The sequence below is a fragment of the Zootoca vivipara genome, chromosome 10 (genome assembly GCF_963506605.1).
Source record: "Zootoca vivipara chromosome 10, rZooViv1.1, whole genome shotgun sequence".
In the NCBI taxonomy this organism is placed as follows: Eukaryota; Metazoa; Chordata; class Lepidosauria; order Squamata; family Lacertidae; genus Zootoca; species Zootoca vivipara.
In genome coordinates, this window is record NC_083285.1 from 22090242 (window position 1) to 22109150 (window position 18909).

Below are 18909 nucleotides of genomic sequence, written 5' to 3' on the forward strand. Positions count from 1 at the left end.
GCTAAACCAGGAGCTAAACCATGGTCTGTTGTTTTGTTACATCTGTACCTGGGACTATAGTCTATTTCTTTCCAAACAAACCAGGAGCTCAGGTTTGGACACAACACTTAAGCCAGACTGACAGCTTAGCTTCTGGCACCATGGCAGGTACAGAGAGGAATGAAGTGCATGCTATTGCGGTCGGCGGGTCGAATCCCCATGACGGAGTGAGCTCCCGTTGTTCGGTCCCTGCTCCTGCCAACCTAAGAGTTCAAGAGCGCACCAGTGCAAGTAGATAAATAGGTGGCGCTTTGGCGGGAAGGTAAACGGCGTTTCCGTGCGCTGCTCTGGTTCGCCAGAAGCGGCTTAGTCATGCTGGCCACATGACCCGAAAGCTGTCTGCCGGCTCTCTTGGCCAATAAAGCGAGATAAGCGCCGCATCCCCAGAGTCGGTCACGACTGGACCTAACGGTCAGGGGTCCCTTTACCTTTACCTTTACCTTTACCTTTACCTTTACAACAGCATACTTCACATTTGCATTTAAACCATACTTTAGTTTAACTATTGTTTAAAGTGATGTGCAAACAAGGCAAATGTATGCAAAGTATGTCCAACGCTGAGCACACTACATTGTAATTAGGGTATTATGTATCATGGGATGAGTTTATCTCAGAGAAGACCCATTGGAATGAATGAAAATGGCTAAATTAGGGCTATAGTATTAATTTCAGTATCCTTCTTGTTAAATCCAGGGAATGTCTCCTCTGCTGTTTCTGTGTGCAGAGAGTTAAACGGATTTTTGGTGAACAAACAGACTCTTTAAGAGGCATAAAAAAATTGTCCAAGTTACTCTGCTTGAGAATTAAATACCGTGAATCACTATCCATATCTGGACAAGTGGGAGTTTTTGCTCTTCTCATTTCTGGAATTCTATGTGTATCAGCCAAGCCGTACTTCTTGGGTCAGTTGGTTGAGTTCTCAATCTACAGTCTCATCCAGTCCAGGTTGATCTACAGCTACCTTGTGGTCAGCAAGGCAATAGAGAGGAGGCTAGAAAGATAAAAGCAAAAAGCAAACAGGGCATTCTTTCAACGTAGCCTCTTCGGCCAACAGCAATTTCCCCTCTCATTCAGTTTGTTTAAAATATAGGGAGTCAAAGGAATTAAAATGGATTTTAAAAGATTAAAATGTTTTTAAGGTTAAAAGTTCTTTAAATAAGTTTTTTTTAATGTGGAGATATAGCCAACAGGAAACCAGGGCGGTGGCTGCAAGGCTGTTAGACTTCGTTAAAACTAATTTATGATGCTGGCTTCACAAATTATATACAGTAGTGCAAATTCCTGGGGCTGCCGGAACACATAAAACAACCTTGCCTTTGATAAGAAGAATTGTAAAAAGAATAAAGGGCGTGGGGGAGAAACCAGCAGAGCAAACCCCCATCATGTACTGTAATTGAGCCCATCTGGCTGGGTTTCCCCAGCCACTCTGGGTGGCTTCCAACAGAAATATTAAAATACAGTAATTTCTTAAAGATTAAAAGCTTCCCTAAACAGGGCTGCCTTACCTTACATATGCATGTCTTACCTTGGCACCATCTTTCAGTGTGTCTACTCTCAGTAAAATTTCATTGAATGCCATCCATGATCTTGATACTTTACAAAAGTTTCAAAGGCTTAGTTCCAAAGATGCAGCTATATATATGTAGGTGGTTGCTTGAAATAGAGGCTACATCATTTTGTAAACTGTAGACATGAAGCAACTGCTGCTGTTGTCATAGCAATTTTTCCGTGCACTTGCAAGCCCTTCATGTGGTTCCATTTCAGGTGGCCATCTGCATGACCTGGAAAATTAATGCAGATTTGATTTTGGAGTGGGACCTTGTCTAAGGACATTTTTCTTTCTTTCTCCACCTCTCCCCCCGCTTCACTGGAAAGGCACATAAGAAAAAGTCCTTATGAGTTCTGTTTGGACATTATATCAGTACTGTATGTAAAAGTCTATACATAAGATATGAGCCCATGCACACAACCCTAAAAAAAAAAAACAGGCACCTCAGTCACATGGAATGAACCTTTTGGGATCTTTCAAACTTTCTAATGAACACACACAGGTCAGGCACTCACTATCCTCTTTTAACTTCCCACCTTCCTTGCCACATCTGAAAAGACCTACTAAGTCAGTCCATTGTTATCTCTAGCTCACAAGGTGGGTGACTCACTGCTTGATCTGAGTGCCTTTTGAACATGTGACCTCCTTCCTGCAAAATATGTGGTCTGCAACTGAAACAGGGTTCCCCCCTCCCAATAGCAATGGCAGCATTGTCTGTTGCTTCCACGCACTTGTACATGGAATGAAAATAAGTTCCCACACATATAACCCAGGTGGTACAATTGGTACACATTATGGTTCACATCCTGATTTCTGATGCACTTAAATTTAATGTATAAGTCAGCCATAAAGCAAGCTTTGTAGTAGTCTGATTATGTGTTCCAGACCATTGCTAACAGTTGTTTGGTATTACTTCGTTTCCAGATTATACGACTTCACAAACCACATTCCCAGAAATCTCCTGCTAATAAGAAAGGAAATTTGAGCTTGTTTTAATTCTATTGAGCATTTCCTACTACACATTGGAATGGAGTGGAGCATTAGCATCTCTGAAAGCAGACTTTCCCTGGTTCTCTTTTTTTGCCAAATTATTACAGCATTGGATGTACCTCTTGATCGTAAGTATTAATACTGTACCTTTTTAGTCCAATGAATGGTGTTTCGTGCCTTTATATTGTTATAGAGCAGGGCTTTCCAACATGGCACCTTCCAGATGTTGTTGGAATACAGCATCACCCCTGACTGTGGCCATGTCTGCAGCAAATAACAATTGGAGGCTCAACAGCTTATGGAAGGCATTACATTTGCCAGCTCTTTTACAGGGAAACAAACTGATAACCTAAATTCAGCTCATAAACAAGCAGAATGCTATTACCTTATGAAAAAACACATTTGTATGTATATTTCACACTCCTCACTTCCTTTAGCTGTGGAAAGTTCCAAGGCACAGTGTCATTTCTTTGTGAGAATTGAGTACTAGATGCTTAGAAGCAAACTAGGCATTAAGGTAACAGGCTGGTCAAAAGCCAGGGCATTTGCATTTTGGACAGCAGCCTCACTTTTTATCTTTGATGTAAATGTTTTATTTGTTATGTCATAAAACTCTAAAACTACAAACATAAAGTTACATTTTTCCCCCCCTATAGCATGAGTACATTTACAATAAAGTTGAGTAGTATTGGTTTAGTCCTGCAATATTGAGGAAGGCTCTCACATTTAAATTAATATATTTGGTAATGGAAATAACATAGCTAATAACATGTCCATGTTGTCGATGGAATAGCAGGTATCTTCGGCCATTTCAGACCCAGGACAATTTTTTTTAACTCAAATGTGGATTTGGGACCCATTTTTTTTTCTTTTTTTAGTATATATTTGGATGGTGGTAGTGCTCCAGTTGCAACTCACCTTGGATCAGGCTGCAAGTGGGTCCTGATCCCTGATCTGAAGACTAGTGGAATAGATGCTGTTTATATTTTTAAAATGCAGTCTTAAGTGCTTAGCTGCTCTTCCATCTGGACCTATGCACAAATTGATTTTTGCCCACAGCATGAATGCAATGCATTCCATTAATTCCATTTCCCTACCTCCTCAGAACCTTAGTATCAATAGGGCATGTTCTTTATAGGTCAGAGTAACAAGCAGTGTTTGTACTCGAAAAGTCAACATTTGACAAGGGCCTCACACATTGGATTGTGTGAGATTCCACGCTGAATCTTGAAACATTTACTGTTTGAGTAACAATTGTTGAAAATACCTTTAGTGTCAGTGATCTGTATATTTTCCTCAATACCTCCTCTTTCTAAGGTTTAACATTTCCTTCTTACTAACAAATAATTTTCTTTAATTCATGATTACAATTCACCTGCTGAATCTGATGCGGGGGAAAAAAAAGCAAAACTTCTTGAAGAATGTAAGTTTTCTGCCCACTAACCTAGACAATAAAATTTACACTGTGTGTGTGTGTCTTAACATTTTTTTAATGAGTGTGGAATCCAAGTGACATGATTTTTGTACGTGGTGTTGTTTGCTGTTATTAATGTTGTCGTGTATAGATGATTGATGGAAAGCAGCATTGTGGAAATTATAGCTGGTAGCAGCTTTGGAATGGGTTTTTAAAATATGTTCAAATATTTATTTTTGATGCCCCAAAGGATATGTGTTTTTGTTTTCAAAAAGATGCAAGGCCACCATTCCCTTTCAATGGTGTCCCATGTTTCAGGAGTTACATTGATTGTGTCAGCTTCTGCTTGTAATCTGACATAGTCAGTTTCACCATTTGGTTAGGACCAGGAGAAGTGACTGCAGTTAGAAAAATGGAACCAAGAGAAATGTTCCTGTTTGCATTGCACTTCTTCTGCATTTTATGGCTATAAAATTGAGTCAGCATTAAGCATAAAGCTATTCCTATAGTTCTGGGTAAATCATCTATACACAGCCTGTGTGTTTGCTCATGTTTTCTCTTGTTAGATTTACAAGCATGCACAACTAGAATTTGGTTCCTCTCAAACTCCATAGACATGGTTTCCCACAAGCATGCATTACACCACAATTCCTTTTTTAATGTGGGTCACCCATCACTTGAAACTATTGTTTCAACAGCCTGTGGTGCACCCCTGTTCAGCCTATCATAAATGAAACAAACCAGAGAATAGCTTGCCATTATGTGCAAACCATTATTTCTGATTTGTTTGTCTCCTAATATACCACGAAGATAAGTCAAGGAGAAAGCTTGGATTGTTGTTGTTTGTTAGGACAGCGTCAAACCCAGGAGTGCCACTTCACATATCAATGACAGGCTAGCTTCTGGTTCGTTTCCCCCACAACTCAGAATGTAAAGAGGCAGGGTTTCACCCCATTTTCATCACAATTGATGCTGTTTCCATTTCACTACAGTTCGGCTTCTGCTAAAATCTACATTATTCATCTCACTTTCTGGTGTTGGCTGAAACAAACGTTAATTCTGTAATTAAGTATGTAATTAACTTCAGTGCGTTCCAGTGAAAATCAAACATGAAAAAACTGAACAAAATTTGCCTAATTATTTATCTAACATACAGACTAAAAAAAAGATACTAAATGCCTCTTGTATTTCCTTGCACGATTTCTATTCCTGACTTCAGTAGAATATGCAAATTGTGGCAGTTTCCACTTCCGTTTCTGACAAAATTTCCTAATATTCCAACCTAATTTCCCTAAAAGAGGGAGGGGGGAGAACCACAGAGACTTTTGATGCTCAGCCACATTAAACAATAATTTAATTTAAGCTGTGGTTCAATGTGATGCATGACTGGACCCTTAATGGCTCAGTAATATTAATACTTTATTATTATTATTATTATTATTATTATTATTATTATTATTATTATCATCATCATTATTATTATTATTATTATTATTATTATTATTATTATTTATTACTATTATTATATATGCCACCCTTCTGACTTGGTTACCCCAGCCACTCTGGGTGGCTTCCAGCAAATTGAAACACAATATGATATCAAGCATTAAAAACTTCCCTGAGCAGGGCTGCCTTTAAATGTCTTCTAAAAGTCCAATAGTTGTTTATCTCCTTGACATCTGATGGGCATCCCACAGTGTGGGAGTGACTGCTGAGAAATTCAGGGCCTATATGACTAACCCCCCCTTCTCCATTCTTACTCGGCTGCAAATTTAGAAGGGCTAAGCCAGGTGGTGGGACAAAACATTCCATTTTTACTTTGGAAATGAATTGCAGTGCAGGTGTATTTTAAGCAAAGATCAGATCCCCACTGCATGCACAAAACTGGCGGGGCAGGTTTGTTTGACCTAGATGTGTTCATAGTACTTTTAGTATTATCTTCAGCAATGAGATGTCTAGTACTGTATATCTTATCACACACTTTTGTAATGTGCCATATATTGTGTTTACAGTACTGCTAAGGATGTAGAAACGAAAGACTAGGACAGCCACCTACAGACGCTTAGGAAGAGTTCACTTACTAGAAATAAGTTATCAACCTAATTTCTTTCTGCAATAAGAGAGAGAGATAGATAGAAAAGATCTCTACAGAAATTGTCACATTAGCACACTCACTCATGCACATGTAAAATCTGGTATCTTGGCAATCATTTCATGGTAACAGTATCAAAAACAGCTACTTGATAATCTCTGTAAGCAGGTGCAGATGCTTATGTACACAGCGGGGCTTTCCTTTGGTAATGAGAAAGCCAGTTGTCATCTAAGAGTTCTCAGACCATTAAAAATGCTAGTCTTCTTGGTGTTACATGAAAACCGCTTGTGATTTAAGAACAAATTCCTTGGCATCGAGTTCTGTTAGTTATTTAACAGGATTTATATAGTACCGGTTAATCATCAAAACCCCTAAGCAATTTACATAAAATATAAAATATACATTGAAATATGCAGAAAACCAGATGTTAGATTCGCCTAATTAAAATACAAAACCAGCAGATTTGAAATGTGTGTTATAAATACATATTAAAACGCATATCAAAAGCCAAATACGTGTTGCTGAGAAGGTCAAATGGTAGAGGGAACCCAATCTAGCACTTGGCAATACAGTGTGTTCTTGCATTCACACACTGGTGAAAGCTCATCTGGCCAGCTAGAATACAGTGACAACTTTTACATACTTTTTCTCTCTCCAAAAAGTATTGCGAATGAGACCAGTGGATACAATCTGGATCTTCCCTACATGAATTAATTATATGGTTGTAGAACATACAGAGAGGCATTTAGTGATGGTCTGGTAAGGCAGAGGTTTTCAACCTTTCTGTGTCCACGGCTCCCTTGACCAACTACATTCTTTCTGTGACGCCCCTGTGGGGCTCAGGAGCCCAGTTTTGTCACCCCATGGCTGCAGAGCTGGCAGCCTCTCACCCTTTTTCAAACACCCTCCTTTGTGGAGTGTTCCCTCAGCCTCTTCTCTTCTCTCTCCTTGGGAGTTCTCTGGGCAGCAGCAGCTGCCCCTGGTCTCTGAGCTTTCCCCCCTCCACCCCAAAGAGAGCTGTCTTCTCACACTGCCCCAAAGGGGCCTGGGAAGCACCCCCTGGCCAGCTCCAGAGGCACCATTCGCCTGGGGAGCTTGTAGCCAGGGCTGCTGCAACAAACAGCTGTGCAAAGCCTTTGGGAGGCAGAGACTCAAGAGCGCAGAGGAGGGAGGGGGGAAAGAGGGATGGAGGCCAGTGTTGTTCGTGGCACCCCTGACCATCATTCAAGGCACCCCAGGGTGCCATGGTACACTGTCAAAATGATGATCACATGCAACTGCCAGTAACAAGAAATGTCAGAGATTTTGCTTTATAAACTCAAACTGTTGTCTTATAGGCATGCAACGGTAACATTCACCATTAATCTCATGTGAATTTAGTCTCCTGCAGATTTGTACAGGATAGCAGCACGCTAGATGCTTGGGATTAACAGCACAATTTCTGTGATTTGCTTCTTTTTAAACTTTTTTTTTTACAAAAGTGGTTTTGTGCTTCTTTTAGATGACATAATTGAATATATCCTTTTACTTTTTAATTATATTTCATAAAAAGTACCACAGCCTCCGACAATAACACAACAGTCTCCAAAAGACTATATTGTTGATCCAAGGGAGAATATTGTAATACAGTGTGAAGCAAAAGGAAAGCCACCCCCTAGGTAAGTACTGGTTTTGTTGTCTTAACTTTGTATACATCATTTTTTAAAAAACAGACTTAATGTCTCAGCAGAATAAATAATGCTATGCCTGTTATTATTATTATTATTATTATTATTATTATTATTATTATTATTATTATTAGACTTTGCAAAATAACCTATCATATACACAAAGCTCTTGTGATTAAAAAATGCAAAGAGCATTTGTGAGGTGCCAAAGTGCTAATTGTGCTATTGTTCTTGTATGTGAAGCACTTCCAGTTGTCGTCCCAGTCACAGTGCCTCCCTTCCCTGGCCTAATACTATGTGAAGTGTGACAGAACAAATGCAAGCAGACAATGATCTGGATAAAAATTGGTCACAACTTTATTGATTACAAGTGTAGGTAGAACTCTGGCTCAGGCATTGGGTGTCTCACTTGTTTATTTGTTTTTCACATTTTCTAGTTGGATATTTATTAACATTGTCAACATTTTGTTTCACCGAAGGTACACATTATACACTAAAGATTATACATTAATCTTGCCCCCCCAATAACTAACTTCTTCAACTTCCCCCACCCCCCAATTGATAGCTTCTCATGGACACGCAATGGAACTCATTTTGACATCGATAAAGATGTACGGGTAAGAATGAAGCCTCACTCAGGAACCCTTATAATAAATATTATTAATGACGAAAATGGAGGAAAGGCAGAAACGTATGAAGGAGTTTATCAGTGCACAGCAAGAAATGAACTTGGAGCAGCAATTTCCAATAATATTGTTATACGGCCATCTAGTAAGTTGAATATTAGAAATTTCTTAAACTTGAAGCTCTTATTACTTGTTGTCAGCATATTTATTTACTTAATTTTCTTTCTCAGGAACCCTTATAATAAATATTACATTATTTTCTTTCTTCTTTTCTTAATAAAGACATCTTTTTAATCATCAAAGCAATCTTATTAGAAGGTAATGATATTTGATATTTTAGTTTAGCACTGTACTGCATGAAAAACTACCCATCTTCTCCGAAGTTTTTCTTAGTAAGTTAAGCACGCAAGATTTCCCTTCTTTTCCAGTATGTTTAGAACTGGGTATTGTATAAAGCATCACAATTGGATCAAAATATTTTATACTTGAGTATTATATGTATTTAACAATTACATATTGCTGAAATGTACGTTGTAAAAAATGAGACCAAAGAGGTTGAAATATAGATCAGTGAAGTAGTCTCATTAGAATTTTTGTTTCCTTAAGCAGTCATGTCTTCGCCTCAGATATGTTTTCTTAAGAGTTTAGGATGAGGTGGTAAACGGATGATGCTAAATCATTTCACTCTAGCATGGCAGGCAAATACCTCAAAATGCTGCATAACCACATATGATTCACTTTACATGTACTAAAGTAGTATTGAAATCAATAAAACCTAAGGATGTATAACTGTGCTGAAGATGGCATACTTAATTTGCTCTCCCATTCATCTATATTTTTGTAACTACCTACTCCTGTAATGTGTAATTAGGATTCCATTATCCTAATGTTTAATTGCTTTGCTTTCTTACGATACCCAGCATTACATAGTCTGATAACTTCCTATGCACATTTCAGGAAACTGCAAGTTTCTCTTCCTGTTCTGAACACTTGAAGATTTATTTTTCCCTTGAAATAGCTAAATCACATCATAAAGTTCCTTACAACTTCCCCCCTAAGAATACTGTAAAAAAGATGTTCATGCAAAATTTGTAAATTCCATGTGATATTGGGTCCATGTCTTATGCAGCTTTGTTTTCTCTTGGTTCTTGAAATTCCTATGTTGTTTTCACTGCCCAGGCCATGTGACATTGATTTCCTCCCTTTTCTGCAGGATCTCCTTTATGGACCAAAGAAAAACTAGTTCCCAAAACAGTAATTGAAGGTCAATATGCAATACTCCCCTGCAGGCCACCTGCTGGATTACCACCACCTATAATATTTTGGATGGATAACTGTAAGTTTATTTTAAAATACATAAATATCTCTCACACTAAATTATTTCAGTAATTCCATCTGTGCTGCAATTAGAACACCTTCATGTGGCAAGGGGGGCAAATTCATCATACTGTCTACATGACTGTTGCAATCCCATGTTAACAGAGAAGTGTTTCATGTTAGGTTTGTAAGTTAGCTCTTTATGATGGGACATGGGTGTGTGTTCACTACATTTTTGTATTACATCAAAATGCTACTCAAGCTGCAGTTTTCTATGTGTGATGTTATATGCCAGGCCCACTGTCTTTTTAAAGCAAGGTAGCTGGTTTGAATCAGCATGACATATAGTTTGGCCTGTAATACTGTTGCAAATTATTACATAGTGTTCATGCATGGTCATTGTATGCCATTTCCCCCATCACTTTGATGGGACAGTGAGTAAAGTTGCACAACCATTGTGAACAGCCTATCTAGATGACCCACATTTTGATAATCATCCTCAATATCTCTGAGACATGCTTTTTCTACAAGTAATGAGAGGCCAAAACAGGGGGAGGGCTGGGCTGATACAAAGATGGACTTTGCAAAGCAGTAGGAAGAAATGACTATAGTCTCTTGAACTATGGCTGGGACTATACCTACTGTTGTGATCTGGAATGGGGGGAAAGAACATGGCAGACCTACTTTTAACACAGGAAAAAGCCATTTCACATTGATTTATCTGGTTTCATGACCTTGTTTGGAGACTTAATATCCACTGTGGAGTGGATATTAGTTGGGGTGAATTTCCTCCACCTCCTTACCCAAAGGAGACTCTGAAAGCGATTTCCCAAAAGTAGATGGGCAAGGTGATCAGTCACGGGTGATGCCTTCTCTTTTTTTGGCCTACTTCACACTACATAATGTTTGCTTGCTCATATATTTTATTACTCAGCTGATTGGCATTATTTCCATTTCCCTGTTTGATGAATCGGGTCTCATTGTTATTTGCTTGCATAACTGGAGGAATCAGATGTGATTGGCATGAGTTCTCTTATTTGGTTAGTCTATCGCAGGCATCCCCAAACTGCGGCCCTCCAGATGTTTTGGGCTACAACTCCCATGATCCCTAGCTAACAGGACCAGTGGTCAGGGATGATGGGAATTGTAGTCCAAAACATCTGGAGGGCCGAAGTTTGGGGATGCCTGGTCTATCGGGCAGTGGCTTGTTTTAAATAAGTACACAATCATGGGGCCATAGTGTACATGCCCAGTTCTTATACCCTAAGGCTTATCTAGTGTGAGGAGCAGAAATATACCCAGTTGTTGGCTTGGAAGCCACTGAGTACAGCGGCTGATTTGCACAGGGGATAAGAGGGGCTCTCCCCTCTATGTAATGAATAAACTCACCTGCCCTCACTTATTAATTCACTCTTGATTTGAAGATCTTTTTATATTACAATAAATATAATTGTTCCACCACTATGCTGGTTCTCACATCTTTCTCAGGGGCGTAGGAGAATGGCATTCCTTTATTAGTTAGCTCACACATTGGAAATTGACTGATTTTTCTCCCAAAGGGGGCACACCCACCAGTTTTAAACCATTTCCAAGGGCTTCTAAATTTGTTTCTTCGTGCAATTTGGAGTGCTGATTTTAATCTTTAAAGCCCTCTATGAATTGGGACCCAGGCATTAGAAAGGCAGATTCACATGGTCCTGTCTAAGCACTAGAATCTTTGTCAGAGGCACTGAGCCAGGCAGCAATAGGAGAATGTCTACTTCACGTACCTGAAGTAGCCCTTCATTGTTTAATGACACAATTTCTTTTCTTTCCTTCCCTACAGCTTTTCAAAAGCTGCCTCAAAATAATAGAGTTTCCCAGAGTCTAAATGGAGACCTTTATTTTTCTAATGTAAAGCCGGAAGATAGCCGTGATGATTATATATGCTATGCGAGGTTTAACCACACTCAAACTATACAACAGAAGCAACCCATTTCTTTAAAAGTTGAACGAGGTAGGTGTGAATTTTGTAAGCTATTTTATAGCTACATTACATTCGACAGAAGTATATGTTATGTAAGTGTATAACAAACTTTTCTTCCTGAAATGTACCTTTCTTAGAATGCGTGGTTTAAATTAATACACCTTCAGAACATTAAAAATGACTTCCAGTATATTTTTACTAGAGCTTTGTAAAATTATGTGGTGCAATAAAAATATGTACTGCTAAGTACCTAGGGTGCCTAAATTGCATTGAAGTCAATAATAGTTTAGACAATCTGTTTGCTGGAATACAACCTAAGTTTGAAAAAGCCTGGTAGCAAGATTTTCTGTATGTTGTACACTCAGATGCTTCTGTGTGACAATTACCAAATATTTTCTATCTTATCCAAAAGCAATTGCAGACCTGGATATTACAATGAAATAAATGTTTATTTCTGTTCGAATTGATCAGCTTCAGTAGATAGATAGATAGATTAACTTCTAAAGCCCATATTTACTGCTTCCTGGTTGCATTCTTCATGATATTCTATTTATTTCAGTGGATTCATTGAATGAAACTATAACTGCTAATATGAGTGACTCTGATTTTTATGGTGGTGAGTTTTAGAGATCCACTCCTGCATTACTCCTTTCATTGTAGAATTTAGTTAACTAACCACTCCATGGCTGCTTAACTTTACTGCCCTTACAATTCTAATATCTATACTACTGGTGACCATAAAAGTAAATTGCACAGGATGAGTGCTCTAATTGATTATAAATTATTTAGAAGTAATGGCAGAACATTTGCATGCAAACATGTTTTTTTTCCTTTTGGCAAATGAATCAATATAGCAGGCTTGTTAATGTTCATGCACTCTATAACTTTTCCCCTTATGTTAGTTGATAATTCGTTATCACTGCGACTAGTCAATAGCACACACCGTATACTAAGGAAAAAGCCATAAACAATTAACTGTTGCTCATCCTGCTTAATATCTCACTGAATATGCAGTTTAAGTGCTAACCACTTAATACATCTGTGTTATAAAGAATACTGTACATGTCTAGCATGTTTGAAGCATCCATGCCCTAATGTGCATTTGCTATTTTCTTTTTATTTTAAATCAGAGGTTGCAATCTTATCAACTATAAACATGGCTTTATGGTTATGGATTTGACCACAATGTTGAATTTCTCAAGGATGCATATACAATCCACTTCACACAAACTTTCCAAGGGCTAAAGGCATATATTACAGGGACTCGGTCCATCAGCATAATATAATTCTGGTGGCTGATGTATTTCCCTTTTTTATTCTCACTTAAGCAAGTGAAGTGCCACCATCTCCTACCATCGCTCAGATTCAAGGCAGGCAGCAGCAGCCCTTTCCCCCTAAGTGCTACAACCTCCCCACCCACCCCAGTAGAAGCCGAGAGCAAATCAATTGGTGTTATAGCCAAACCAAAGTAAGCATTAGCAAAATAAGTGCCTGCATCTATGCAGTGACACGGTCATCTGTATTGCTTGTTGGTCTTGGATGTGAGAACCTCCCAGATCCAAGATGAGCTGAGGAGTGCACCACTGCTTCTGTGGAGCGCAAAGGAAGGGGATGGCAAAAGAGCTGCATGCTTGAGCGTGCTACCCTTCAAGGACAATTTAGTCCTAGAGAGAGAGCTGCACAGCAGACCAGTCATACTGTGATGTATTTAAAGGTCAGGAAGATGTAATTGGTACATGCTAGTACATGCATCTCCAAACTGCAGCCCTCCAGATGTTTTGGCCTACAACTCCCATGATCCCTAGCTAACAGGACCAGTGGTCAGGGAAGATGGGAATTGTAGTCCTAAATATCTGGAGGGCCGAAGTTTGGGGATGCCTGTGCTAGTAGGTAACTGCTGATGGACTTTGTCTTTCATTTTTTCATAAAATAAGAATTAATTCAAATATTTTTAATTCGTATCCTATTTGCAAGTTATGTGAAAGCATATGGAGATAGAAGTGGCTCCTTGTGCACTTGAGGATTTCCCCATTATAAGAGTGGAAATTCAATGCATGCACCTCTTTTAAGCACACAGAGTTCCATTGAAGAGAATAGGGAATAGTTGGTGTCACATGGGAGAAGTTGGTGATCTGGACTGAAAGCTATGTGTTTAAAGTTAGTGGCTTACTTCTTATTCTATGATCTCGCTATCTCCCTGGACCTTTCTACACTACAAACTTAAACCAGTTTATAGTCATTTCTTGTTCCCAGGGAATGGTAAGAGTCATAGTTCTGTGATATAGGTAGGTGCAGGTGTGTGTGAAAAGGTTGGGGAGGAGAAATGGTGTGCTGGGGATCTCTAAGAGAATTTTCAACACTGGACCAAACCGCAGTTTGACCAAGATCTTTTGGGAAAGCAGAAGCAGTTAAAGTTGCCTAAAACATTTTAATTTGTAATGATGATATACCCTGATTCCACTCCTGTTTACTTATAACCTTTTGGAGTCCCACTGAATGTAAGCCAGATATTGCTCATATCTACACAGATGAACGTTAACTAATTTCCCAGAAGAATTTCAAATAGAAATGGTAATAAAAAGGATAGAATTCACAAGATAAGCTTCTAAGCCAAAAAAGATTTCAGTAGAAAACCTTTATCATTTACGTCCATCATTTCAAGTGAAAAACTCTGATCACTTACAGTAGCTCTTCACAGCACTATTATTTATTTAAAAATCTGCTATTTCACCAACAATGATGTTCCCAGGGAAACTTACGTTATTCTTTAGTGTCAAAAAAAATAAAGCACTAATTTATTTGGTGGGTGGATTTCTTTCAAAAGATTTTAGTTTCCAAGTGAAATGCTTACCCCTTACAGGAATTTTCCAGATTTTAAGGCAGAGTTTCGAGAAGTAGTTGTAGTTAAACGAGGCATAGCAAGATGGGTTAAAAACTCCCAGTTTGTATGAATTACAGTATTGACGGTCAGTATTAGATACAGCATGCATTTATGGAAAGGCTTAGTTTTACTGTAGCCTTGAAATTACATTCGAATTATAAATACTTCTAAATGCATTTTTCTTTTCTTTTAGACAGGTTATCTCCAGAAAGACGCCCAACCCTTTTGCTGCCCACTGGAAGTACAAGTAGCAAAACAGAGCTAAGAGGAAACACCCTTTTGCTGGAGTGCATTGCAGAAGGATTGTGAGTTGACATTTGAAACATGTAACATAAATGCGGAAATGCTAAGCACATCTCACTTCTATATCTTTACACTGTTTTCCTTTTGCAGTATTATTATGTTTAAATGTTTGATTGTTGATTAGTTTGGCAGTGTGCACAGACAGAGAAAGGGAGACAGATGAGATGCTTGCTCTTTCCCTTCTCTTTCTCACAGCTATTTCACCATTTGTTGTTTCCCTGTCCAACCAATAGAAGACAGACTTTCCCCAGAATTTCCAGAGACTGTATAAGGGAATACTGTACCTCTTTGCTTTAATTTACCAAGTTGTCTTGAGTGTGCCTTCATAAATCAAACATTTAAGCAATAGTAAGGTTTTTATTCTTCCTCTTCCCCACAACACAAGGGTCATAGTAGAGACTCTGGGGTAAAACCCATCAGTTCAAAGGTCCAACACCTGGCAAACAACGCTCTGGCAAGCGCAGGAGATAATTCCATAACTTGCTTGCTTTTATAGCTCACTGGTTGCTTCTATACCTCCTACAACTGTCATTCGCTAGTAGTGTTCACTCTTTCTGTCATTCCTTTCCAGCCCTGTCAGCATGGGCTGTGCTCAGCAAATATTTAGCAAATTTGTTTTCCTTTTGTACCAGTGACATGTAGTGAATTGTAGTGCAAGAATCCTAAATGTCAGCCTTTTTTTAAAAGAGATATTCTAAATGTACATATTCTGCTCATCTCTACCTCTCTTTTTTCCCATTGTCCATCTACCAAGAATGGGTTAGTCTTTTTCTTTTTCTAAGTTACGTATTATTTTTGGCTGCAGTGGAACCTCAGTTTATGAACACCTCGGTTTACGAATTTTCGGTTTGCGAACGCCACGGACCCATCTGGAACGGATTAATTCACTTTCCATTACTTTCAATGGGAAAGTTCACTTCAGTTTATGAACGCTTCAGTTTATGAACAGACTTCCGAAACCAATTACACCCATGCTTCAGGTTAAGTACGCTTCAGGTTGAGTACTCCGTGGACCTGTCTGGAACAGATTAATCCACTTTCCATTACTTTCAATGGGAAAGTTCACTTCAGTTTATGAACGCTTCAGTTTAAGTACTCCGCGGACCGTCTGGAACAGATTAATTCACTTTCCATTACTTTCAATGGGAAAGTTCGCTTCAGTTTATGAACGCTTCAGTTTATGAACAGACTTCCGGAACCAATTGTGTTCATAAACCGAGGTACCACTGTATCTGTAAAATTTGCTGATTGCCTATCTGTCCATAGCACCCTAAAGCCCACTGTGGAAATCGGAAGGGAATTCTGTTAGCACTGACAGAAGAGGGGGACCTGAAGCTTATAGCTTGCTTCCAATCTCTTGATCATGAGAGTTGGAATATTGTGCCCCTTCCTCCAATCACTTTAATCTCAACTGCTGTTCCTTTGTGTGTTGTTGTTGTTTTGTCATCAGACCTACACCACTTATTCGCTGGATTAAAGAAGGCGGCGAGCTTCCTGCCAACAGAACTTTTTTGGATAATTTTCATAAAACCCTCAAAATAATAGACATTTCTGAAGCTGACTCTGGAAAATATAAATGCATTGCATCAAATCTTTTGGGTTCTGCTCACCATGTTATAACAGTCACTGTCAAAGGTAAAACTTTTCTTAACATAGCATGTCAATTTTTTTTTTCAGAGGGGTGGCATCAAATAGGTTTTACTACATGAAGGGTTTGTCTGAACTGGATTTCCACACTGGAACCCATCCATATGTCGAAATGAGAACTGTACCATGGTATATTAACTATACCTTGCTATGTATGTTTACAGCACTTCATGGTGGCCAATACTGTAATGCCATTGACCTCACACAGTATGCTAAAGCCCTCCCAGCACACAGAAAAAGTCTTGCACATTAGTCTCAGGTCTAATCACCAAATATTATCCTTCAGCAGAATTTCAAGTGTGCCCAAATCAGCACAATGAGGACAAATGGATAGTGGAGCATATTTTACCTGATTCAGATTGATCATTGGACAACTTGTAACCCCAGCGTGGGTAGATGACAATCCTCTCAGAGGCTAATAGATCCAGAATCTTTCTTAAATTTTCTGGGGGATTTTTCTCTCAGAGTTCTATGGAGACCCTTGTTTTCCTACCTCATTATTATTGTTCCAGTATTGTATAATATATTTTAACTGATTTTATTGTATACTGTATGCTGCCCTTGAAAAACAACAACTAACACATCTATTTAAGTAAATGCATAACATAATGACTTAGATGCAGATATTCATGGTTGGGAGGGGATTAGCAGAAGAGTCATCTGCCGATTTTTAAAATTATTATTCCCCTAAGCACCCCTAGCCATAGCCTACCCCTTTCAGAGAGGGTACCTCGATCCTCAGAAGGGGCTTTCTGGAGGCGGCAGATGGTGAGAAATTTACCTTCTGCCAACCCATTCCCCATTTCACAAGAACTTCCCTGGATACAAGCAAATACTTTGTTAATATATAAAGTGGAATAAATATATTATATGCAATATACAGCCCAATAGACTTGTTACAAGAAGTCTGAAAGTGAAGATTTTACTGATTAGCTTAAATCAATGTGACATTCAGATCTCCTTCCTGATCTTAATGTATTGGCTTCATCTACCCTTTCCTCATGTTGCTGTCCCTAAATTCCACCAGCTACCTTTGCTCTGGGCTCCTCGACTCTTGGCTTTTCTACGACTTCTGGTTTCTTTGTGGGCTACAGTACTCTTTAAAAAAAACACCCCCAAAACTTTTGTCTACAGGTTCTCTGCAAGTTTTAATTATCCCAACCAAAGAGACAATGTTCCCTTCTCTCTTAGGATGTGCACTGCAAACATCCTATCAACCTTGTTCCCTAGACAGACAGAATTTTGCCACCATAACTAATTGAGTCAAACTGTGTAATATTGTACAGCAGGCATCCCCAAACTTCGGCCCTCCAGATGTTTTGGACTACAATTCCCATCTTCCCTAACCACTGGTCCTGTTAGCTAGGGATCATGGGAGTTGTAGGCCAAAACATCTGGAGGGCCGCAGTTTGGGGATGCCTGTTGTACAGCATCACACACACACACACACACAAATAATAATAATAAAAGAGATACAGATGGTTTGTTTTGTTCTTTTTAAATTCAGCTGCACCTTACTGGATAAGAGAGCCCACAAACCTTGTATTGTCTCCTGGAGAAAGTGGTTCCTTGATCTGCAGAGCTAATGGCAAACCCAAACCCAGTATAAGCTGGTTAGCAAATGGAGTTCCTATTGCAAGTAAGATATGTTTTTACTCTATTCAGAACCATGTGATGCAAAGTTTTTAACTGGTGTCTCTATTCCAGGAGAGCTGAAAGCCATGAGGCTTTGCACGATTCGGCTTCCATTTAGGGGAAAGGAAGGAGAGAGAGAAATAAACAAGGACTTGAACTTTGTTTATATGGGTTGTTTGCATGGGGTCTGCTTTTATAGACAGTTGTGTATTATATGAGAATACAAATCTTACTTACCAGTACTTGCTTGCTTGTTTGGAGATTATACAGTTAACTCTCTAACTCTACCGGTAGAGTTAACTCTCCCGCCTTCGCTTTTGAGCTACCGGTAGTTATCTGAGTATGTGAGAGAAGGCTTGTCTGAAATAAAACAAAAAAACAAAATTTCCTATTACCTGCAATCTGCTGGGCAGAGCCCATGTTGTGGAGGGGGAAGGTAGACAGAGGCTATTCCTTTGGGGCAAGCACTTCAACGTGTGATTCTGGAGACATCAAATTAGCAAATTAACATACTGGAATTCTATGGAGTACAATAGAAAAATGAAAGTTTGTAACCTTAGGGAATGTATTTAGAGACTGCAAAGGAGGGTTGCATTTAACCACTTGTTTGTTCTTTTGCTTCACTGGGAATATGTTGTCTTTCAGTAACTTTCTCATGCAATGCCTTTCCCTAGAAGAACTCCTCTTTTTTGTCTTGGTAAACTTTAGATTTCATTTCATAAACCTGTTGCAGCCTTGTTTTTAACACTCCCACGCCTAGGAGTGATAAACTACCCTACCTTT

The 18909-nt window shown here is 38.9% G+C and overlaps 1 protein-coding gene across 4 annotated transcripts in view; it reads left to right on the top strand.

The window, feature by feature from the left end:
• The window catches only part of NRCAM (neuronal cell adhesion molecule), a 126721-nt gene that overhangs the window by 60277 nt on the left and 47535 nt on the right, over window positions 1-18909 (top strand). For 2 of the 4 annotated variants that reach the window (XM_035127901.2, XM_035127903.2), the window contains exons 3-12: window positions 2513-2706; window positions 3984-4001; window positions 7637-7742; window positions 8317-8522; window positions 9591-9713; window positions 11520-11690; window positions 12220-12276; window positions 14735-14846; window positions 16295-16479; window positions 17999-18130. In XM_035127901.2, the coding sequence (XP_034983792.2) occupies window positions 2616-2706; window positions 3984-4001; window positions 7637-7742; window positions 8317-8522; window positions 9591-9713; window positions 11520-11690; window positions 12220-12276; window positions 14735-14846; window positions 16295-16479; window positions 17999-18130 (1201 nt within the window). In that variant the 5' untranslated portion in view covers window positions 2513-2615. The remainder of the gene's footprint in view (window positions 1-2512; window positions 2707-3983; window positions 4002-7636; window positions 7743-8316; window positions 8523-9590; window positions 9714-11519; window positions 11691-12219; window positions 12277-14734; window positions 14847-16294; window positions 16480-17998; window positions 18131-18909) is intronic. The other 2 variants (XM_060279600.1, XM_035127904.2) reach the window with 2 other exon arrangements.